Below are 22,010 nucleotides of genomic sequence, written 5' to 3'. Positions count from 1 at the left end.
TTTTTCAATTCTCTTGAAATATTAATAGTTAATTCCAAAAACCCTTTTTTCATTATGAAGTTTACAATCAAAATAAAAACTTTTTGATTCTGATAACATTTAAAAACAGAACACAAAATACTAAAACAAAAACTATCACAGATACAAACACCAATAAAACAACACAATTAAAACAATTAACCCAAAACATAAAACTCCAGCTGTTCTACTGTCTGAGTGTGTGTGTGTGTGTGTGTGTGTGTGTGTGAGATAGACTTATGATGTTTGAGTCAGTAATAAGTGGAGGCAGCGTGGCATCACTCAACAACATAAACAGTGTCAGAGTTTGAAATAGACCAGACCTCACACACACACACACCTGACTTGTCACTGTCAGTCTTTTTCTCAGGGACAGCGGAGCCAAACACAACCAATGTGAAATGTGTGTTGCTGTAAGCAAACAGACACACACAGGTGTGAGATTGTGTGTGTATGTGACAGAGAGGTTGTAATTTTACACAAGCCTTTAATTGACCAAACTTTTGTTCAACATACTGGGGAAACATGGCTGCATCAGTCTCGTGCCAATTACAAGTGGCTCCATGCCGACCGGGCCCCTGGTCGCCGTGACAACCTGGATGATTGATCACCAACAGCAACAATTCTCTAACCTGATCAGGCAAATTACCGTGGCGACCGCCGGGGCCATCTGAGTCCCACACTACAAAATTAAATCCACTGAGCTCATCACCTCAACTCAGAGATACACACACACACACACACCAGCAGCTCCACAGCTCTTTTTATTCACACAGACAGAAAGAAAGAGAAGACTGTGTTGTGGGGCCCCTGGGGGCCGAAGGACCAGGTGACAGGAGCTTTGGGGGGACACGAAGACATGAAGACATATTAATGTACTAAAGACTTAATGAACCTCCATAGTGGGGGGGGTTACTTTATTAGTTTACAGCAGATTAATGGGGATAATCATTTAAGTGATGGAGATGGATTACCCTCTCAAAGCTGGACGCACAGCCACCCACACACACATACACACACAGACATGCAGACACATACAAACACACACACATACACACACAGACATGCAGACACATACACACACAGACACACATATAAAGCAGATCTTTTCACAGGTTGGATCTTTCTCAGTCTTCCTCACAGTGACAAGGATCCATCAAACATGATGATCAGCTGATCATTCACAGTTGGGGCGGGGTTTACCCCTTAGCCCCGCCCATCAGGGACACATCCTCCTGCGGTTGTCTTTTTCTTGGTCTTTTTGTTTTTGTTGTGTTGGTTTTGTGTTTTCTTTGGGCAGTTTGTCCATCAGCCACTGTACACATTAATCTGATCCTGAACCTGATCAGGGTCTGAACCACTAAATCTGGACTACAGGAGTCCTGATCCTGATCCTGACTCATCTTCATCCTGAATGAAACCAGACCAGATCCCATCAGCATGCAGCGCTGCAGCTGAACCAGGTCTGACTTCATCAGAGGATGATCTGTAAATAAACATGAGTTCTGTCGCTCGGCCTTCTGGGTGATTGAGTTTAGACCTGATGTACAGTTGATGGAGCGAGTCTCTGCTCCCTGGAGGAAATTAAGACGCCATTTTGTCACCCAGATATTGCCTCCATCCACTGGCAATAAAAGTGACACACACACACACACAGAGCAGTTTTACACATACATATTGAGATGCACACGTGCACGAACACTTCTGCAGAGTTGGTTGCAATCATGTTCAACAATGCAGGTACACACACACACACACAGACAATCCTGCAGCACTTCACTTCACATCTGCACACAAATAAAGTCAAGGGTGGAGACACATACAGACAGAAAACACACACACATCCACCAAGAGGTTTAATTACTGTCCTCTCTTTGGTTTGTCGTCTCTCGGCTGCAGCTCTAAGACAGATCTGAGTGTCAGAGCGGCTGACAGATGGAGACAGAGCACAGGTACCACTGCATATGTACAGACACACACACGCACACACACTACAGTCTCACATAAACACATATGAGCATTAACCCTCTAACTGTGCTCCTTCTGGTTGCCGTGGTAACAGAGTACACAGTAAACAGAGGTCGGTCTCTGGACCTGAATGGTTTGGATTAAAGCTCCGTGAATCTGGCTCCATGTAAACAGCTTTAAAATGACCATCAACATCTCTGCTGCTGGAGAGGGCAGTAAAATAACACACACGCAGTCTGAATGTCATCACTTCCTGTTTTTGTTTCTTTGATCTGAAAGTGAATATGTCAAATAGGAAATATGAAGGAAAATAAAATAAAAAGATGAATAATAACCATTGACTGATGAGTCTGAAACAACCTGATTGTGAAAAAAAAAACGTTTCACTCATTTATTCATTCACATTTATTTATTTTTTATCATTATAGTTATTTTTCTCTTACATTCATCCAAACAATGTGTTTTTACTCACTTATTAATGTCAGCGATTGAATTCGCATAAGAAATACAGACACACAAAGACACATTTTCCTTTTCACTTCATCTGTTTGTCTTTTTGGTTTAATTATTACATCTGTCCATTTTTTCCTTCATATTACACATTTTTATTTTCCTTATAAAAAAAATCACATCTAATCTGAATAATTTCTGAAAATTAAGAGAGAGAAGCTGTTGTAACGCAAACATACACACAAACATTAGCATCATCAGAGTCACAGTCAGAGGTTTAATAATTTATCAGGGTGAAAAATGAGATGCAGCAGCTCTGCAGCTCTTTGCATCTCAATGAGGTTTTCTAATAAACCTGTGTATGTCTGTGTGTTTCTCACAAACACAGCATGTGTGTGTTCCCAAAGAAACGGTGCACGAAAATAAACACAAATAAGTGCAAGAAAATCACGAAGTTGCTGCTTGTTTCTGTGATGGAGTCTCTCTCTCTGTCTCCTGCTGCTCTGGAATAAAATAATGAATAACCTTTAAATTTAAATGATCAGTTTATTTTTTCCATAAATATAAAGTGAAACACTATCCATCAATCATTCATCACATCATCAACACACAACTTAATAAAATAGTAAACCTGAAGAGAAGATCAAGTTAAAAAAATAAGCGTCTACAAGTGAAATACATGATGATTTGATTCTAATAAGATTCCTTCTGCAAAGCTGAAATTTAAAAGTTCAGTAAAAATCACATCGAACACGTGCAACATAATCCTTTAATTTAATCATCCTGTCATTTTGACCACAGTGATGTCAAAGCTCTGGCAGGTAGTCTCTGTGTTTGACCCATGACCTCATCAGGATCCAGAACCAGGTCCAGACCTGAGCCGGGTTGAGCTTCTGGTCTACTACCTGCAGCTTCCCATTGAATGTTCTCGTGGTGAGGACACGCCCCCTGGTGGTCTCAGCAGCATTTAACAGCCAGAGTCACTCTGGAGTCAGTTTTCTGCTCAGAAACCAGAATCTGGGCCACAATCTGAGCCAAAGCCACATTCAAAGGTTTCTGGGCTCCAGCAATAAAGAACCTCCAGAGACAAAGAGAGAGACGATATCAGGGAGTGAAGAACCTGAATAATGAGGACTTTTTCAGAAGAACAAAATAAAGAGAAGTTTTGGTAGTTTTTCTGAAGAGAAAAACATTTTGTTCTCTGATCCGATTCTTCTGGTTCTGATCCAACAGGCTTCTCTCTGACCTAACAACTGATGTGATGTTTATAGTGGTTTTCTCTGAAGGTCCTGGTTGGGTTCCCGGCCTGGGGCCTCCAAAGACATCCTGTTTGGGTTTATTGGTGACTCTAAACTGTCCGTAGGTCTGTCTGTCTCTTTGATGGACAGGAGACCTGTCCAGGGTGATTTGTTGATTTGCTTATGTATCAGGATCCCTGTTGGCTCTGCCCTGAAACACTGCTGGTCCAACTGGGAATCACATAAAAACAACAAATTTCAAAAGAAGACAGAACAAACACGCTGTTTGACTTGTAACGTGAAGGCTCCACCACTCGGCGGCAGCAGAGCTTCATTATTTTAAGGCGTCCAAGAAAAAGAAAATTTAGATCAAACGGACAGAAATTTATTTGTAAATTATTTATTTTATTTGGAATAAATTTGGAATAAATAGCATATAACACACAAAAATCTTCTTTGTGTTTAAGTGTTCAGTACGATCAGAAGGTGAAGAAGGACGAGGCGGTACCTGTGAGGATCATGGTGTGAGAAGAAACAAAAAAACTGCATGTGTGTTTTTTTATGTTGTTGGGAGAGAGGGCGAGAGGGAGGGGGGAGTTTAGCCTGTCCCAGGATGAAGTTAATCATCTGGCTCCTGCGTTTGGTGGCCCTCCTGTACCTGAAGCCCAGGATGAAGGTCTGGAGGGAGAACACCTCTTTCCTGAGCATTTGGTCCAGCAGGGAGAACAGGGGGCCGAGCCGAGGACTCTGGGAGAAACAGTGAAAGACCGTTTCTACGGCACCACAGAAGGGACACTTGTTGGAGATGGATGGGTCGAGGACGCAGACAAAGGCGGCCACCTTTGGTGAGTGGAGGTTTGTAGAGGCTCCTCCACTCAGGCTTGTTGGACCCAGTGCAGCTTGTCCCAGAAGAGGTCCACCAGTGCTGCTTGGATCCTGGAGAGCAGGTTCGGAGGGGGGGTTGACGCAGGCCACAAAGAGGAGGACACCAGATTGTTAACCACTAGTGTCCTTCCTCTGTACGACATGCCGGGCAGGAGCCACCCCCACCGCCTCAGTCTGCCCTGTGTGGACTCCAGGGCGCCGTCCCAGTTCTTTTTTAAAAACAGTTCGTCGCCTAAAAACACCCCCAGGTACTTTAGCCCTCCCGTCCTCCAACACAGCCCCCCCGGTAAAACCAGCTCATTTAGAGAGTCTTTTCTGACTGCCACAGCTTCGCTCTTTTTCCAGTTCACTCTGGCTGAAGACAGTTTGTTAAAAAGGGCCACGTTCTCCTCTAAAACCCAAATGTCCTTCTGTGTATTTAAAACCACGATCAGGTCTTCAGTGTACGCTGACAGCTTAACTGCTGCGGGACATCCAGGGAAGGCCACTCCCCCCAGCCGAACCCAAAAGCACAGAGCGTCCGCCACAGGTACCGGTGTTCGACCCGGTCAAAAGCCTTCTCCTGGTCTATGGAAATAAGACCAGTGTCCACGTCCAATGAGCCAGAGAGCTCCAAAACATGCCGAATTAAAGTGACGTTGTCACTTATGGTCCTGCCGGGCACACAGTAACTCTGGTCCACATGAACGACCTCGGCCATCACCTCTCTGAGCCTCCGGGCCAGAGCTTTGGCCAGGACTTTATAGTCCCCACACAGTAAGGAGACCGGCCTCCAGTTCCTCAGGTCCTGCAGGTCACCCTTTTTGGGGAGCAGGGTGATGACGGCTCTCCTGCAGCTCTGAGGTAGCAGTCCGGTCCTCAGGCTCTCCTGGAACACCTGCAGCATGTCTGGTCCCAGCTCAGACCAGAAGGCCTTATAGAAGTCCACTGGGAGACCGTCGATTCCAGGAGCTTTCTGCTGGCGAGGCTCATGAGGGCTGCGTTCAGCTCCTCCACAGTCAGCGGGGCCTCCAGCATGGTGTTGGATGCTGCTGTCACCTGTGGCAGGCTGGAGAGGAAGGCTGCAGCCAGCTCAGGGTCCTCCACCAGCTCCTTCCGGTACAGCTCCTGGTAGAACTGTGTGGCGAACCTCCTGATCTCCCGAGCGTCCTCCACTGGGGAACCGTCGTCGGAGGGCAGGGGGTGGATGATCTTCCTCTGGCCGTTCCTGCGCTCCAGGCCGAAGAAGAACTGTGACGGGGCGTCCATCAGGGAGGCGTTCATGAAGCGTGACCGGACCAGAGCTCCCTGTGCTGTTACACCCAGCAGGTTGGCTAAAGCAGCCTTTTTACTTCTCAGGGCTTCAACACACCCTTGGTCTCCTGTACAGTCCAGTAAGGTCTGTACCTCGGTCTCCAGGTCCTGAAGGGATCTGATGATGTGCTTGGTGACGTTGCACGTATACTGCTGACAGAACTGTTTAGTCAGCGTCTTTCCCCACTCCCACCACTGCTGCACTGAGGAGAACGTGGACTTCCTCTCTCTGTGTGAGGACCATAAAACCCTAAAAGCTTCTCTAAAAGAGCTGTCTGATAACAGAGCTGTGTTAAAATGCCAGTAGGCGCTGGGGGTCTTTACATTCTGGATAAAAAAACAACAGTGAACCAGAGAGTGATCAGACAGGCCGACAGGAACAATGTGACAGCTTTTAAAAATGCTAAAATGGTGTTTAAAACAGTAAAAGCGGTCCAACCTGGCCAGAGAGACAGAGTCGTCTTTAAAATGAGTCCAGGTGAACTGTCTGTCCCTCACGTTAAAACCTCTCCACACATCCTTCAGCTCGTGGGTTTCCATCAGGCGTTTGAGCCGAGCAGAGGAAGCAGGATGAGGCTCCAGGTGGTTCCTGTCTGACCTGTCGTCTTCAGTGCAGTTAAAATCACCCCCCAGGAATAAATATTCATCAGCACAGTCACTCAAGGTTTTACATAAAACATCTAAAAACTCCATCCTCTCTGTGCTTAAAACCGGAGCATAAATACAGATAAAAGCCATTTTAACATTTTCATACAGAGCCATGACTTTTAAAATGTGTCCTGATAAAATATGCTCTACCTCCACGGAGCGAGGACTAAAAGTTCTAGAGAGCAGGACCCCCACCCCGGCACTGTTGGATCTCTTGTGGCTCAGGAAGACCCCCCCAGGCCATTCCTTCTTCCAGTTCCCCTCAATTTCTGGGGTGCTGTGAGTCTCCTGAATAAAAACCACATCAAGTTTCTTAATCTCAAACAGTTTAAAAGCAGCAGCTCTCTTGGAGCTCCGAGCTCCGTTAATGTTAAAAGATCCGATGTGGATGTTCGACATGGTGGAGGTAAAAAAAGGACACACTAGAAGAAGCACAGATAGTTAAAAGCCGTCATCATCTTCCTCATCATCATCATCATCATCGTCATCATCATTTGAGAGCTCATACCTCACCTTTGTGACCAGCTTTTTGAGCCTGTAGACCACCTGGTTGCTAAAAACCTGCTCTTTTCTCAGCCGGCTGACAGACGTGATAAAACCGTTGAGGTCAGGAAACTCCTCCTCCAACTTCACTGCCCTCTGACCTTTGGTCTCCATTAAAAAAGTCTTTACCCTCTTAAACAAATAGACTATCCATTTTTCTTTTTGGGAAGCAGTCAGATAGCTGTCCTTCTCCTCATCGGAGAGAGTCAGCAGTCAAATCCGTGTCATCATCTTTGCTTCCCTGTTTTTTCCTCTTTCCGGTCTACAGAGTGAGGCCTGAGTCGTCAGCGCCGTCCTCCATTAAAATATCAGGAACCAGGCAGACTGCCTGACAGTCCTCCTCTTTCCCTCCACTCTCCTCCAACAGTTTAGAACCAGTTTCCCCTTCCACCTCCATCACCTCCTGACCTCTCCCTGTCTGTCCATTAACATTTCCTACAGTTGGTGTGTTGGTCACCTCACCAGGTGAGTCCGACTCACCCGTTCCCTCCTCTGTCTCCCTGACTCCGGCTGCGTCTGCCGGTGGACCACCAGAGGCTCCGGCCCCGGAGCACCGGCCAACCCCACTGGTGGGTCTGAGGGCGGACCACAGCCCGGACCCCCAGCCACTCCTCTGGTCTCAGGACAGGCCCACACCAGGTGTCCCTCCGCCCCACACCCAAAACACTTCATGGTGTCAGATGTCACAAACACCATGTATCCGAACCCGTCCACCCTGAAGGTCAGGGTCAGGTTCAGGGGGGACTCCGTGTCCTTCAGAACCATGTGGACCTGTCTCCTGTGACAGGCCACATGCCGCAGCTTCGGGGACTTACAGCCCAGTGGCACCATTCTAATGGGCCCGACCATCTGCCCGTACCGGGACAGGGCTTTGGCCAGGTCCTCGTTTTTAATGAAGGGGGGGATGTTACTGATTATGACCCTCTTGGTGGGGGTCTCCAGCGGCTGCACCGGAGTGAACGGAGAAGATTCCCTTCTCCACCACCTGCTCCACCTTACAAACCTCGTCCAGGAACAGGACCATGGCTCCGTTCATCCTGGAGGCCGTCCTCCTCCCCCACAGCCAGGGCCACCTCCTCTACAGTGGGCGGACAGCCGGGCACCTTAACGCCACCAGCCAGACAAAGCCTGGCCGGCAAACTCCCCACAAACACACACAGACACCAAACAACAATGAACAAATAAACACAAACACTAAACAGACAACTTACACCGAACTACACTTCAACAAAACTCAAAAATACAAGCTATTAGTATTGTTTTAGATTTAATTTGCTCTGACCGGGGTGGACAGAGACGGGGGGGGTTCTGCCCTGCAGCTCTGTTGGATCCATTTCTCCATTTGAATCAACTAGAATTTGATTAATATGCTAATGTTTGTCTGTGTGTGTGTGTGTGTGTGTGCATGGGGGGGGCTCCTGGGGGGCTCTGTAATTAATCACAGCTTAAAGTAAATGAATACATACATCAGTTTTGTCAGGAACGTGTTCAGTTCAACAGCCCGTTAAATTGAAGCTTGAAGTGTTCAAAGCTTCCAACTAAGACTTTCACATCTGCCCATTTAGTGATCAATCATCCAGAGCCCGGGGCCTCAGGATCCGGATCACCAGGACCAGGACAGGATGGGTCAGTCCATCCCAGTCAAGAACAGTCCAGTCCAGTAGAGTCCAGAACAGTCCAGTCCAGTCCAGTCCAGTCCAGTCCAGAATGGCCTTGTCCATGTTATTATTACTGTAATAATAATGATCACTGTGTGACATGAATACATTAATACAACAAATTCTAAAGAAGAAACAGTTTAAATAGCATAATTGTTATTATATACAGACAATATTATCTGTTGTCATATAAGATAATTTTCCTTTTTTCATAATTTAAATGTATACAAAATGAAATAAATAAAATGGCAGAAATTATAGTTATTTTATTATAAATAAATCAACAACATATAACAACATTACATAATAAGTTTTACAAGTTTAACCAAGTTTAACCATTTATGTTACATTAATAACAAATCATTCAGGATGTCGTTATAGTTATGTTTTTAGTGTCAGCTCCCAGTTAATTCTCCTGTGTGTGTCTGTGTGTCCTGTAAATAATATGAATTAAATGTGAATAAATTCACTCACTGCACAAACGTGATGATGAAAATCAGGTGACGTCATTTTTCACTGAGCTCCGTTAGTGTAGCATGTACGTCATCCCACACACACACACACACACACACACACACACACACACACAGGAGAGTCAGCTGTCAGGAGTGCCTTTAAACGGCCCGTGATGTGTTCACAGACCGGTGACAGTAGTTTTTTGACACTGTTGTGTTAAAGGCACTTTAACTGGTGAAATATAAATGCATGAAATGTGGATTTCTTTCTTCACCTTCATCATCATCACACGATAATCCGGTGGTGTGCAGCAGGTGACGTTCAGGTGAGTCTGGTGTTGACGTCACAGTTCAATCATCCACGTCGATCTCCTCGTCCTCCGAGCAGAACCGGCTGCTCGGCCGGTCCGGCTCCCGGGAAAACGGCGACACGTGCGGCCTGCTGGAGTCCAGGCCTCCGGTTCCGGGAGTGTGGTCCGGCTCGGTGGAACCCGGAAGTTTGGACTTTACCGTCCCGAGGTCCACGGCCCCCGCGGCCTTGGCGGACTCCACGTCCGCCTTCATCTCCTCCAAGTCCCGCTTGAACTTGGCCCGCCGGTTCTGGAACCAGGTGATGACCTGCGCGTTGGTCAGGCCCAGCTGCTGGGACACCTGGTCCCGGTCCGCCGGACTCAGGTACTTCTGGTACAGAAACCGCTTCTCCAGCTCGTAGATCTGGTGGTTGGTGAACGCCGTCCGGGACTTCCGGCGCTTCTTCGGAACGTTTCTGTGTCCGAAGAGCGAGAGACCATCCCGGCCTGAAAGACGGAGACCAGCCGGGTCAGCCTCAAGACATGGATTTAATGTAAGCAGAATATTCTGAAACATCAAATTGAAATCTTTTTCCGTGTAAAAAAATATGATTCGTTTTTAATGAAATTAGCTTTTTTCCTGCCGCACCAAACTGGATGTTGTGTCGACACAAACACAATTTAAATATATTTTCTCTTTGTGGCCTGTTGAATAAAATCCGAGTGAAAATTACATCCAATTCATTTATAGTAGATTAATGCTGAAATATGAAATTCCATCAGTTGAATTTTATTTATATTGGACCACATCATGAAAAAGTTCATTCACTGCAGGTCCAAACAAATCCACCACAAAATATTCGATCACAAAACTATTTATTGGTTTAAAAACACCGTTTGGTTAGGGTTATTTATTTATTTTACATATTTTAGTATTTGATGACAGACCCGTGAATCTCTGACTGAATAATAATAATACATTCAAAATATTATCAGATCTTCTTTATTTACACAAATTACGCATTTTTCTGGAATTAACAAAACATGGCAATAAAATAAAATGTTAATAAAATGGATAAATTAAAATGAAGGTTTCATTTTAATGAGATGTTGGGGGCTCTTACCTTCGGCCGCCTGCAGCACGCTGACCTCCAGGCCCCTGAAGGTTTTGCTGGCCAGCTCTTCCAGCGCGCAGAGCGGGGACGCAGACAGGCTGTAACCGGCCGAGGGCAGCCTGTCCCTGGGGGAGAGGGGCCGGGCCGCCCCGCTCAGCCCCCCCCCTCTCCGGATCGGAGCTTTGCTCAGAATGTCCTCGATGCTGAACGGCGTCAGCGGCTTGTTGGAGTTGGCCGGGGGGGGCAGCTGGTCCAGCCGGCTGAGCCCCCGGTCCGCCGGAGAGGCTTCCTTGGTGGTCATGGGGGGGGGGGGGCGGGGGACCGGGGGGGTCCTGAAGGTTTACACCAGGACCAAGACTGAGCTGCTGGGGCCGCACAGTCAGGAGAGACCAGAAGAAGAACCCGCCGGATCACAGGTGAGGTCCACAGGTCCACTTCGTCCGAGTCCACTTAGACCCCCCCGGCTCCCGGACTCAGGTCCAGACTGACACACGACCAGGAGCGAACTGACGGTGAGAGAGAGGGAGGGGACGAGTTAGGGCTGAGGGAGGGGGCAATTATTGTCCATGTCTCCCTCTCTGTCCGACAGACCAGCATGACAACACCGGAGAGTGTGTGTCTGTGTGTGTCTGTGTGTGTGTGTTTCAGAGATAAATAAAACTTTTTGAGCGAAATAATTAAACTTGAAGATTTGAATATTTCTGGATTGAGATTTTTTTATATTGAGAAGGAATTATTTTTTAAGCAGGGACCATAACAAAGAAAATCTGAGGTATTTTTTCTGTTTCTATGAGTTTTGTCAGTGGACTGTGGGGGGGGGGGGGACTGCCGGTACTTCCAATAACAAAACAACAGAAGTGTCAGTAATAATGATGATGATGATGATGTATGTGTAGAAATATAGATGGATATGTTCGTCTCTTTGCCTACAGCTGTGTTTATTTGCAGCCATAAAGAAGATGGATGAGTGTGGGGGGGGGGGGGGGGGGGCAGTCAGCCTTCTGGAGCTTTGACAAAGTCCTGGATGGTTTTATTTTGTAATCTGCTGCTGTGTTGTCATGCTGTGACATTTGATTACTCGCCTGGTCCTGAATCTTTGAGGACCCCCCCCCCCCCAAGCCACTCAGCTCAACATTATATTATTATTATTATTATGACAACAGTTGTGTGTTTTGTGCCTAACTTCCTGCTGATTGTTGATTGTGAGTCAGATGTTGGCGCCTCCATTTGAAGATGTCCAACATCCAGGTCACAGTTTGTGTGGTTATGCGGTTGTGTGTTGTGCAGTAATGGACTGCTGGGGGGAGACTGCCGTCATTCAGGAGATGATCTTTAGGAATCTGCAGGAAAATCAATTTTCATTAAAGTGAAGCAGCTTCAGTCGGTGATGGACCGGTCACCTGATCAGCTGCATCCATCACCTGTGGACTCATGGGAAATGGGTTACACATTACTCTGTGTGTGTCTGTAACCTAACTGACGTCGATGACAGCATGAATTTACAGTAAGAGCTCCAGGTGTGTGTAGACTGTTTTCTCTGTTTTCACTGAGAGGTTCTACCTGCCAGGTGAGCACGTCTGTTACATCATGGTGGACTTTGGTCTGTCTCCCCTCTGAGGCCAAATTAACCAGTCTGGACTAAAAGACTCTCCACTCTGGTTGGTCCAGAAATAGTTCAAACCACATGACGTGATGACATCATGGCGTGGTGGACACGCTGCGTCTGTACGTGGTTATTTCTGTGTCCTGTATGTTTCTAACCTCAGGAGAAGTTGGTGTGAGATATGTGGAGCTGGTTTTTCATCATTACTGAGCAGAACTCCTGATCAGATAAAAACAGAAATGACCCAAACACATGACAGGAATTTTTCTTTGGAGAAGAAGGAGACATTCAGAGTCTGAACTGATCAGACAGAATAAGATGAGTCTGAATAGGAGGAGAGCTTTTTTAAAATGACAAACACAAAGAGAGTGTGTGGGGGGGTCTATCCTGCGAAATGAAGCAGGACAAAGAAGAGAGCAAGAACCAAGATGGATTAATATGTGATGAGAGTGAATTTGCAGACACCATTAAAACTAAAGAACAGGAGGGAGAGAGAGTCGCCACATGAAGCTTGTCTAGTTGGAGGGAAAACAATCACAGTATTCAGTCAAGCCATTAATAACTGTTTCTGTGTGTGTGAGACATGTGCCCTTTGTGAGTGTGTGTGCTCCAGGGTGTTAATTTCCAGCGATGGGATGAGTCCTTGGCTTCCCAGCGTGAATCATATTAAAAGTCAATTGGCCTTAAAATTTGGCCGGACCCCCGAAGTCAACATGTAGCTGAGGGTGATGATATTGACGGTGCCGCGGCCGCCATCATATGGCTGAAATTGAATCTGACCAGAGAAGCCAATGGGCCAGACACACGAGTGACCATTACACTGATGAAGACGCCTCTGCCTGCACGCCGTGTTTGTCTGTGTGCTGTTGGGATGAAATTATGTTGTGCTGTCTTGTGTTGCGTTTTGTTGGGTGGCCCCTCGGCCGGTGACATCACTGCGACCATCAGCGTCCCCTGACTCTTAATTTCCCGCCTGTGTGGCTGTGTGCCGAGGTGTGTCAATGCTGCTGAGAAATGGAAAGAGATGAGAACAGAGTCCATCAGCCTCCTGCTGCTGCTGTGATTTGCTACGACCTCGACCATAATCACCGCACGCCAGCACTGCACCGCCAAACATTAACAACCTCCACCAAACTTCACCAAACTTGTCCAAAGTTCTGTCACATGACCTTTGGCTGAATCCCTCGACAGAGCTTCAGGTGTGTGTGTGTTCTGGGGGAGGAGTCAGTGTTTTAATGGATGTCTCCTCTTCACTCAGTTTATGATCCAGAACTTCTCCAGCAGCTTTTACTGATCTCAGTCTGACAGCATCAATGTGACTTTATTATTTTTGGTGGGACGACCCAGCAGATGGCCCCGCCCCCAACACCAGCTGAGCCACACACACACAGAGGCTCCATCCGTCATTGTGATGTTAATTGTCTCTGGGTTAAATAAGGCTGTTTGTCTCTGATCTGATGTGAGGACAATGTTGTCCCTCAGTGTTCACATAGATGTGTATCTCTAAAGCTGACTCCACTTCAGCCCGACACACACACTCAGCTGTAGTTCCTCTTGTTGCAGAAGAAGAAAACCATCCTGGCTGGAACTGCCGGGATTGGTCCTAATGCCCCCCCCCCCCCCCCCCCCCAGTGAGCCGCAGGCTGGATGTCAGTCAATCAAACGACAGCTCAGCCTGCTGCTGATTCACTGTGACTGAATCTTCAGTGTCCAAATCATGAAATCATGTCTGTTTTGCTGGGTCCAGGTCTCATCCAGCTGGGGACAGCTGTGTCTTCAAACTGCCGTCTCTTTGAAGACAATAACAAATGACCGCCAGGAGCATCAAAGGACCGGGGGGGGGGTCGAAAGAGGGAGAGAGTCTGATGTCTGTGACTAAAACCACGACAACGGACACCTGAGAAGACACCTGAGGAGGGGACACCTGAGGGGGAGACACCTGAGGGGGAGACACCTGAGGGAGAGACACCTGAGGGAGGGACACCTGAGGAGGAGACACCTGAGGAGGAGACACCTGAGAAGGAGACACCTGAGGAGGGGACACCAGAGGGGACACCGGAGGGGACACCGGAGGGGACACACCTGAGGAGGGGACACCTGAGGAGGGGACACCGGAGGGGACACCGGAGGGGACACCTGAGGAGGAGACACCTGAGGAAGGGACACCTGAGGGGGCGACACCTGAGAAGGAGACACCTGAGGAGGGGACACCAGAGGGGACACCGGAGGGGACACCGGAGGGGACACCTGAGGAGGAGGGGACACACCTGAGGAGGGGACACCAGAGGAGGGGACACCTGAGGAGGAGGGGACACACCTGAGGAGGAGACACCTGAGGAGGGGACACCTGAGGAGGAGGGGACACACCTGAGGAGGAGACACCTGAGGAGGGGACACCTGAAGAGGGGACACCTGAGGAGGAGACACCTGAGAAGGAGACACCTGAGGAGGGGACACCAGAGGGGACACCGGAGGGGACACCTTAGGAGGAGGGGACACACCTGAGGAGGGGACACCAGAGGGGACACCTGAGGAGGGGACACCGGAGGGGACACCCGAGGAGGGGACACCTGAGGGGGCGACACCTGAGGGAGAGACACCTGAGGAGGGGACACCTGAGGAGGGGACACCTGAGGGGGAGACACCTGAGGGAGAGACACCTGAGGAGGAGACACCTGAGGGGACACCTGAGGAGGGGACACCTGAGGGAGAGACACCTGAGGGAGGGACACCTGAGGAGGAGACACCTGAGGAGGAGACACCTGAGAAGGAGACACCTGAGGAGGGGACACCAGAGGGGACACCGGAGGGGACACCGGAGGGGACACACCTGAGGAGGGGACACCGGAGGGGACACCCGAGGAGGGGACACCGGAGGGGACACCCGAGGAGGGGACACCGGAGGGGACACCTGAGGAGGAGACACCTGAGGAAGGGACACCTGAGGGGGCGACACCTGAGAAGGAGACACCTGAGGAGGGGACACCAGAGGGGACACCGGAGGGGACACCGGAGGGGACACCGGAGGGGACACCTGAGGAGGAGGGGACACACCTGAGGAGGGGACACCAGAGGAGGGGACACCTGAGGAGACACCTGAGGAGGAGACACCTGAGGAGGGGACACCTGAGGAGGAGGGGACACACCTGAGGAGGAGACACCTGAGGAGGGGACACCTGAAGAGGGGACACCTGAGGAGGAGACACCTGAGAAGGAGACACCTGAGGAGGGGACACCAGAGGGGACACCGGAGGGGACACCTTAGGAGGAGGGGACACACCTGAGGAGGGGACACCAGAGGGGACACCTGAGGAGGGGACACCGGAGGGGACACCCGAGGAGGGGACACCTGAGGGGGCGACACCTGAGGGAGAGACACCTGAGGAGGGGACACCTGAGGAGGGGACACCTGAGGGGGAGACACCTGAGGGAGAGACACCTGAGGAGGAGACACCTGAGGGGACACCTGAGGAGGGGACACCGGAGGAGACACCTGAGGAGGGGACACCTGAGGAGGAGACACTTGAGAAGGAGACACCTGAGGAGGGGACACCAGAGGGGACACCCGAGGAGGGGACACCGGAGGGGACACCGGAGGGGACACCTGAGGAGGAGACACCTGAGAAGACACCTGAGGAGGAGACCCCTGAGGAGGGGACATCGGAGGGGACATCTGAGGAGGAGGGGACACACCTGAGGGGGAGACACCTGAGGGGGTGACACCTGAGGGGGAGACACCTGAGGAGACGTCTCCTCTCGTCGTCTCCTCTCTCCTCCCCTCCTCTCCTCTCAGGCTCCTCCCCTCCTCCCCTCCTCCCCTCTCATAGTCTCCTCCTCCTCTTTGTAAATTCACTTAAACTAATAACTTGCAGCAGACTTTTCTCTCACTCCGTCACGCTGCTCTCCATCATGTGATGGCAGTGTGTGTGTGTGTGTGTGTGTGTGTGTGTGTGTGTGTGTTGTGACCTGACAAGCTGCCGCTGATCTGGTGTCTGGTCTTCAGTGGACTGAGACTTCTGGGACTCACAGGTTCTCCAATGGCTGAGGAGGTTTTACTTCCGTCGTCAGGAAGACTTACTTCGGTGAGTGGACGGACCAGACCAGGTCCAGATCTCGGTCAGCTGACTGAGTGTTTCAAAGTCCAGCTCAGAGCGTTCAGACAAAGTGGATCAGTGAGAGATTTTGATTCACTTTAAAGTAGGTCAACATTTTAAAATTGGCGAAAGAACTGTTGGATTCCAATGAACTGAGTTTGTTTCTCTGTGGGGGGTCAGGGAGGGTCGGGGAGGTTAGTGGGGGGGGGCAAAGTAAATGAACAGATTTATTGTGTTTTTGTGTTACCAACCAGACGGACCAGGTCTGGGCTCCTATTGGCTGAAATGTGTCCTCACTCTGTCTGGTCCTGGTTCTGACTTTGATGATTATCTGTAAACTCTAAAGGAAGAGAACGACCAGTTTATTTTCACCAGAGAGGAATCCTGTGGGCTGTTAGTGGAGGTGCAGGGGACGATGCAAATGAAGGAAGGGACCGGGTTATGATGTCATCAGGCCTGGACCTTCTCCCAGACAAATGAAAGGGGGGGGGGGCGCAGGAGGGAGGTGACTGAACTGAACCAGACAGTAAAACAGGAAGCAAAACATTTCTTAGATCAGAAAATCAAAGCTACTGAACCTGACAGGAAGTAAACCCCCCCACCTCCGTCCTGACTCCGCCTCCTCAGCAGGAATCATGTGAAGCAGCATCTGATGTCTCTGTACCCCCCAGCACCTGACCGGCTCTCTGTTGGCGGTGGCGTTCCTCTCTTCCTTTGGGAGCTCCATGCTTTATGGCTACAATCTGGCTGTGGTGAACTCCCCTGCTGTGGTAACACACGCATTAAGTGATTATTGATCATGTTTCCCTGTTCTGTCCTCTGATTGGTTAATCCAGTCACAGTGAAATTGTATTTGAGGACTCTCTCGTTTCTTCTCGTCTGACCCTTGACTCTTGACCTCTGACCTTCAGTACATAAAGGACTTCTATAACCGGACGGTCCTGAGTCGTAATGGAACCGGACTCAGTGGAGAGACCTTGACGATCATGTACTCTCTCACTGTGTCGGTGTTCGCCATCGGAGGTTTGGTGGGCTCCCTGATCGTCGGCATGTTGGTCACTCGCTTTGGCAGGTAACACCCCCCCACTGACGTCATTTCCTGTTTAATCAGCTTCTGAACAGTTGTCCAATTTTGTCTGTTTGTTTTTAGAAAGATCTGACTTGTATGCTTTTGTGTGTGTGTGTGTGTGTGTGTGTTCAGGAAAGGAACAGTGGTGAACACAACGGTGCTGGTTTTCATTGCTGGCTCCCTGATGGGCTTCAGTCGGATCTGTGGTTCACCTGAGATGGTCATAATAGGCCGCTTCATCACAGGGATCCACTCAGGTACACACACGGACATGCAAACACTGTAGTGTAGTTGTTTTGATCTAAACTCTTGGTTTTTGTCTTTTGTGCCTGCTGAATGTGCGGCTGTGTCCCTGAAGGCATCTCTCTGAGCGCCGTCCCGATGTATCTGGGGGAGATCGCTCCTAAGAACCTGCGGGGCTTCCTCGGCCTCGTCCCCAGCATCTTCATCGGCACCGGAGTCTTTATCGCCCAAGTCCTCGGCCTTCATGAGCTTCTGGGAAAAGTAAATGCTTCTTTCTGACAACAGCCAGTCATGTGACCATGTGGTTACATCGTCTCGGTTCCTCTTGTCCACAAATCAGAATGAGCATCAAAGTAAAATGGGTTGATGGATGAAACGAGCTGCTCCGTCATCAGACCTGTAATCAGATGTGGTCTGTTCCAGGAGGAGCATTGGCCCGTCTTCCTGTCTGTGGTGGTGGTACCCACCTTCATCCAGCTGATGCTGTTGCCATGGTTCCCAGAGAGCCCCAGATACCTGCTGATAGAGAAACACAACGTGCACGCTACCATCACAGGTCGGTCCGTCAGACGTCACCAAGGCAGAGTCCAATAAAGAAGAAATAAAAGTCCGGATCCGTTTATTTTTAATACATTTATAAACAATTCTTTTGTTGATGTTGCAATAACTTCACAGATTCGTCAGCAAAGTAATACAGGCTTATTCAGACTGTATATGACGAGATGCTGCCCCACTCCGCCCTGATCCTGCCCCTTATCCTGCCCCTGATCCGACCCCTGATCCTGCTCCCAATCCTTTCCCTCAGCTCTGAAGTGGTACCGGACCAGGTGTAACATCCAGGTGGAGATCGAGGAGATGCAGGAGGAGCAGCGCTCGCTGTCGTCAGTGGAGACACTGTCGGTGTGGAAGCTGCTGCTGGACGACTCCGTGCGTTGGCAGGTCCTGAGCGTGATGGTCATTAACGTGGGGATGCAGCTGTCGGGCATTGATGCTGTAAGAACCTGTTGGGTTTTTCTGGGATCAGGTCCCCTGCCCCCTGTCCCCTTTCAGCACTGTATCACTCTAACACCTTTAATAATGTTAGTCTGACACCACCTCTTTAATGTTACAGTCTGACCCCGCCTCCCTTAATAATCTTAGTCTGACCCCACCCCCTAAATAGTGTTAAAGTCTGACCCTGCCCCCTTGAATAATGGTACAGTCCATTGTGAAACCCCAAACCAAAATGTTCTACTGGTCTAAAGGTCTTGCCTGAGGCCAGAAGATGGTCTTTATGGTCCAGAACTGATCCTGGATCAGGATCACAAACATCTGTTCTGCCTTCAGGTGCTGAGTGTCCTTTTAGTCAGTCCTTGTGTAGAACTGAACCAGTGAGAACCTCTTACGGTGGACTCACCTCGTCTGTCTTTGTGCGTTTTCCTCCACAGATCTGGTTCTACACCAACAACATATTTGAGAACGCTGGGATCCCCGGTCCAGAGATCCAGTACACCACAGCCGGGACCGGGATCATTGAGATCTTTGCTGGACTCGTAGGGGTAAAGGGGCAGAAACAGATGCTGGACTAGACTGGCTCCAAATGAAAAGTGAACAATGATGATTTGATCAGATCAGTCACTGTTGTTGTTTTTCCTTCAGTGTTTCACGATAGAAAAACTGGGCCGGCGGCCTCTGATGATTGGAGGATTCACCATGATGGGAATCTGCAGCGCTGGAATCACACTCGCTCTCATTTTACAGGTGTGTGTGTGTGTTTTTCAGACCTGTGTTGAACTTGACAGTAATGATTTAGGCAGTCATAACAGACCAGGTAGACACATTGAGTCCTCATTTCCTGGTAGGAAGAGCAAGAGAGCCGCAGTGAGAGGAAGTGAGGTCATGCCAGATGTTGTACAGATGTTGTTTTGTGATGCTGCAGAGCGGAGCTTCACCTCTCTCTCATCCTGCAGGCTCACTTGTCGTTCATGCGTTACATCAGTGTTTGCTGCGTTGTCGGCATCATTGCCGGATTCTGCATCGGTCCAGGTGAGCAGGACTTCCTGGAGTCCCTCCACTCCGTCAGAGCTCTGATGGTTCTTCTGTCTTTCATGTCTGAAGCTGGAACTCTTATTATGCTTATTCCATCTTCTATTATTTCATGATGTCTCCAGAGGAGGCTGACAGAGAAACGGCTGTAACGTCATCAAAGCTCTTCTTCCTGCTCAGGTGTTGTATGTTGTTGCCCCCTGGAGGACACAACACAACACAAGCTCCTGCTTTAATGTTCACTCAGTCAAATCGGTTCATTTCTAATGAATGAATCAATTTTACAAATGTGAATATCCAGTTATTTCATATTGGCGGTGCAGTATTCTCTAGTCAGCGAAAATTGTAGCAGTGCTTTATTTTCTTTATTATGCAGCTGATTCTCATCCTGAAAAGGACAAATAATTTGGTTTTAATGGTAGACTAGAAAAATAATCAAATCTAATCAATTTTATTTACAGAGCATGTTTAAAAAAACAACCTGGTTTATTGAGGTGCTTTACACAAATATAAAAGTAAATGAAATAAAGATCAAGGAAAATATAAAAACTTGCCAAATAAAAGCAATTGAAAGAGTAAAAAACAAGAAGGGTGTAAATTGAAGGTCTCAAATTGTGTTAAGGCCAAAAACAGAAGTGTGTTTTAAGACGTGTTTTAAAACAGCTAGCCTGGGGCTGAAGTTCCAGAGTGAGGATCGACTGACAGATGAAGTCCGTTACAGTAATCAAGGCGTGTAGTAATGAAAACAGATATGAACAGTTTAACCTTTGAGAGCATTCTGCAATGATAAAAACCAGCTTTGACCACAATAAAATACATCACTAAATAAATAAATATGTGTTTAACATAACGCTCACCTGAGTGGTGAGATGATGAGCAGAAGGTATCCTGTCAGACTCATAGATGGTTGTGTTTTTCTATGTTTGGTTCTGGTCCTGGTCCCGGGTGTGGTCCAGCGGGGGTCCCCTTCCTGATCACAGCTGAGCTCTTCAAACAGTCCCATCGCCCAGCGGCCTACATTGTTGGAGGATCCCTCAACTGGATCTCCAACTTCACTGTGGGCTTTGTCTTCCCCTTCTTACAGGTGAGAACTACCTGCTTGCCCCTCCCCGCCCCTGTTCGGCCCCGCCCAGTGACATCCCACTGAGCTCTCCTCTGTGTCCCTCAGATGTCAGCGGGGTCGTTCTGCTACATGGTGTTTGCTGTCATATGTCTGTCTGTGGCGGTCTACGTCTACATCGTGATCCCAGAGACCAAAAACAAGACCTTCATGGAGATCAGCCGGATGTTCTCTAAGAAGGAGGCGGTCCTGGAGACCCAGGGCCTGATCCATGTGGACCAACTGAAGCTGAAGAAGATCAGTGGTTACGGCGGACTCAATCATGCATCGCTGGAGTTTGACAGCTCTTCTTCTGTGCCTTAAAATGGATACTTGTGGTCTCACCAGGACTGAAGCCACGCCTCACTTCCTTTACTGTGACGTACGCCGTCACCAAATACCACCTCACATGGACTCAGTGGATCTGATTGGTGGAGCTGTATTTTTCACTTGATGTCTCAGGAAACACACAAGCCTGCTGCAGATATATTCCTGGTCCTGGTCCTGGGGGGGTCATGTATAAATTCATGCTGGAGGTTTAGATCCGAACTGGTAGCATCTTTTTATTAACATATTTTCACTAAATTAAACGAGTTATATTTTTTCTCTAAAATGAAATGAAATCTACGTACAGAATTAAAAACTATCAGAAAGTTTTGTTATATTAACTGAACCACGAAAACAGCTGAAAGACTTTTTTCTTTCATTCACTGAGTTTTAACAATGAATTAACAGTTGACTTAAGTTAATGCTGAAAATGCTGGGGTCAAAGGTCACAGACAAACAGTCAGACCTCAATGTTAGATGTCCTCATGAGGACATCACACCCCCCTCCCCAGGCCTGGCACCTCAGGTCCCCATAAGTGTGGAAAGTCTGAGCAACACCAGAACCCAAACACACCAGTTATTACTCTAACACACACACTCTCAGCATTGTAATTCAGGACAGTGTTTTCATTCATTCTGTTTATTATGAGTCATAAATACCTGTATAAGATAAGATAGGCTTTATTTTATACATGATACAATGAGCAGTGAAATATGTTGTTTCACCTTCTACCAATAAAAACAAAGCACACAAATAAAATAATTAACTCTGTGTGTGTGTGTTACTATATCAGAATGGACAGATAGGTGCTGATCCTGAATCTGGATCTGGATCTGTACCTGGACCAGGTCTGGGTGTGAGGACCGTAGGTGTGTAAATGCTGCAACAGGAAGTGGAAATGTGAGATCATTATCTGGGTGAAAGGTCATCAATTAACCATTTAATAGTTTCTTAACTCCATTCATTCATGCAGAGACACGTTTGTTTG

General features: G+C 48.3%; 3 protein-coding genes across 3 annotated transcripts; 1 reads left to right on the top strand and 2 right to left on the bottom strand.

Moving 5' to 3' along the window:
• Positions 1 to 9,507: 9,507 nt before the first annotated feature.
• lbx1a (ladybird homeobox 1a) lies at positions 9,508 to 10,862 on the bottom strand. Its single transcript, XM_029521622.1, has 2 exons — positions 10,571 to 10,862; positions 9,508 to 9,953 (listed from the first exon to the last, which is right to left on the bottom strand). The coding sequence occupies exons 1-2, from the start codon at positions 10,860 to 10,862 to the stop codon at positions 9,508 to 9,510; spliced, it is 738 nt and encodes a 245-aa protein (XP_029377482.1).
• A 1,975-nt stretch (positions 10,863 to 12,837) lies between these two features.
• LOC115055743 (proline-rich extensin-like protein EPR1) lies at positions 12,838 to 15,825 on the bottom strand. The gene is made up of 8 exons (XM_029521754.1): positions 15,445 to 15,825; positions 15,311 to 15,385; positions 14,995 to 15,198; positions 14,666 to 14,911; positions 14,532 to 14,606; positions 14,247 to 14,411; positions 14,062 to 14,193; positions 12,838 to 12,939 (listed from the first exon to the last, which is right to left on the bottom strand). Exons 1-8 carry the CDS (start codon positions 15,823 to 15,825, stop codon positions 12,838 to 12,840), a joined length of 1,380 nt encoding a protein of 459 aa, XP_029377614.1.
• Positions 15,826 to 16,201: 376 nt separating this feature from the next.
• On the top strand, positions 16,202 to 21,018 carry slc2a15a (solute carrier family 2 member 15a). Its single transcript, XM_029521494.1, has 12 exons — positions 16,202 to 16,246; positions 16,930 to 17,028; positions 17,170 to 17,330; positions 17,460 to 17,584; positions 17,686 to 17,831; positions 17,994 to 18,126; positions 18,376 to 18,563; positions 18,998 to 19,108; positions 19,209 to 19,310; positions 19,520 to 19,595; positions 20,552 to 20,679; positions 20,764 to 21,018. Exons 1-12 carry the CDS (start codon positions 16,202 to 16,204, stop codon positions 21,016 to 21,018), a joined length of 1,569 nt encoding a protein of 522 aa, XP_029377354.1.
• The last annotated feature ends 992 nt before the right edge of the window (positions 21,019 to 22,010 follow it).

The sequence above is a fragment of the Echeneis naucrates genome, chromosome 15 (genome assembly GCF_900963305.1).
Source record: "Echeneis naucrates chromosome 15, fEcheNa1.1, whole genome shotgun sequence".
Classification (NCBI taxonomy): domain Eukaryota; kingdom Metazoa; phylum Chordata; class Actinopteri; order Carangiformes; family Echeneidae; genus Echeneis; species Echeneis naucrates.
Note: the sequence above shows the minus strand (reverse complement) of the source record. Positions and strands in the feature narration are given on the sequence as shown.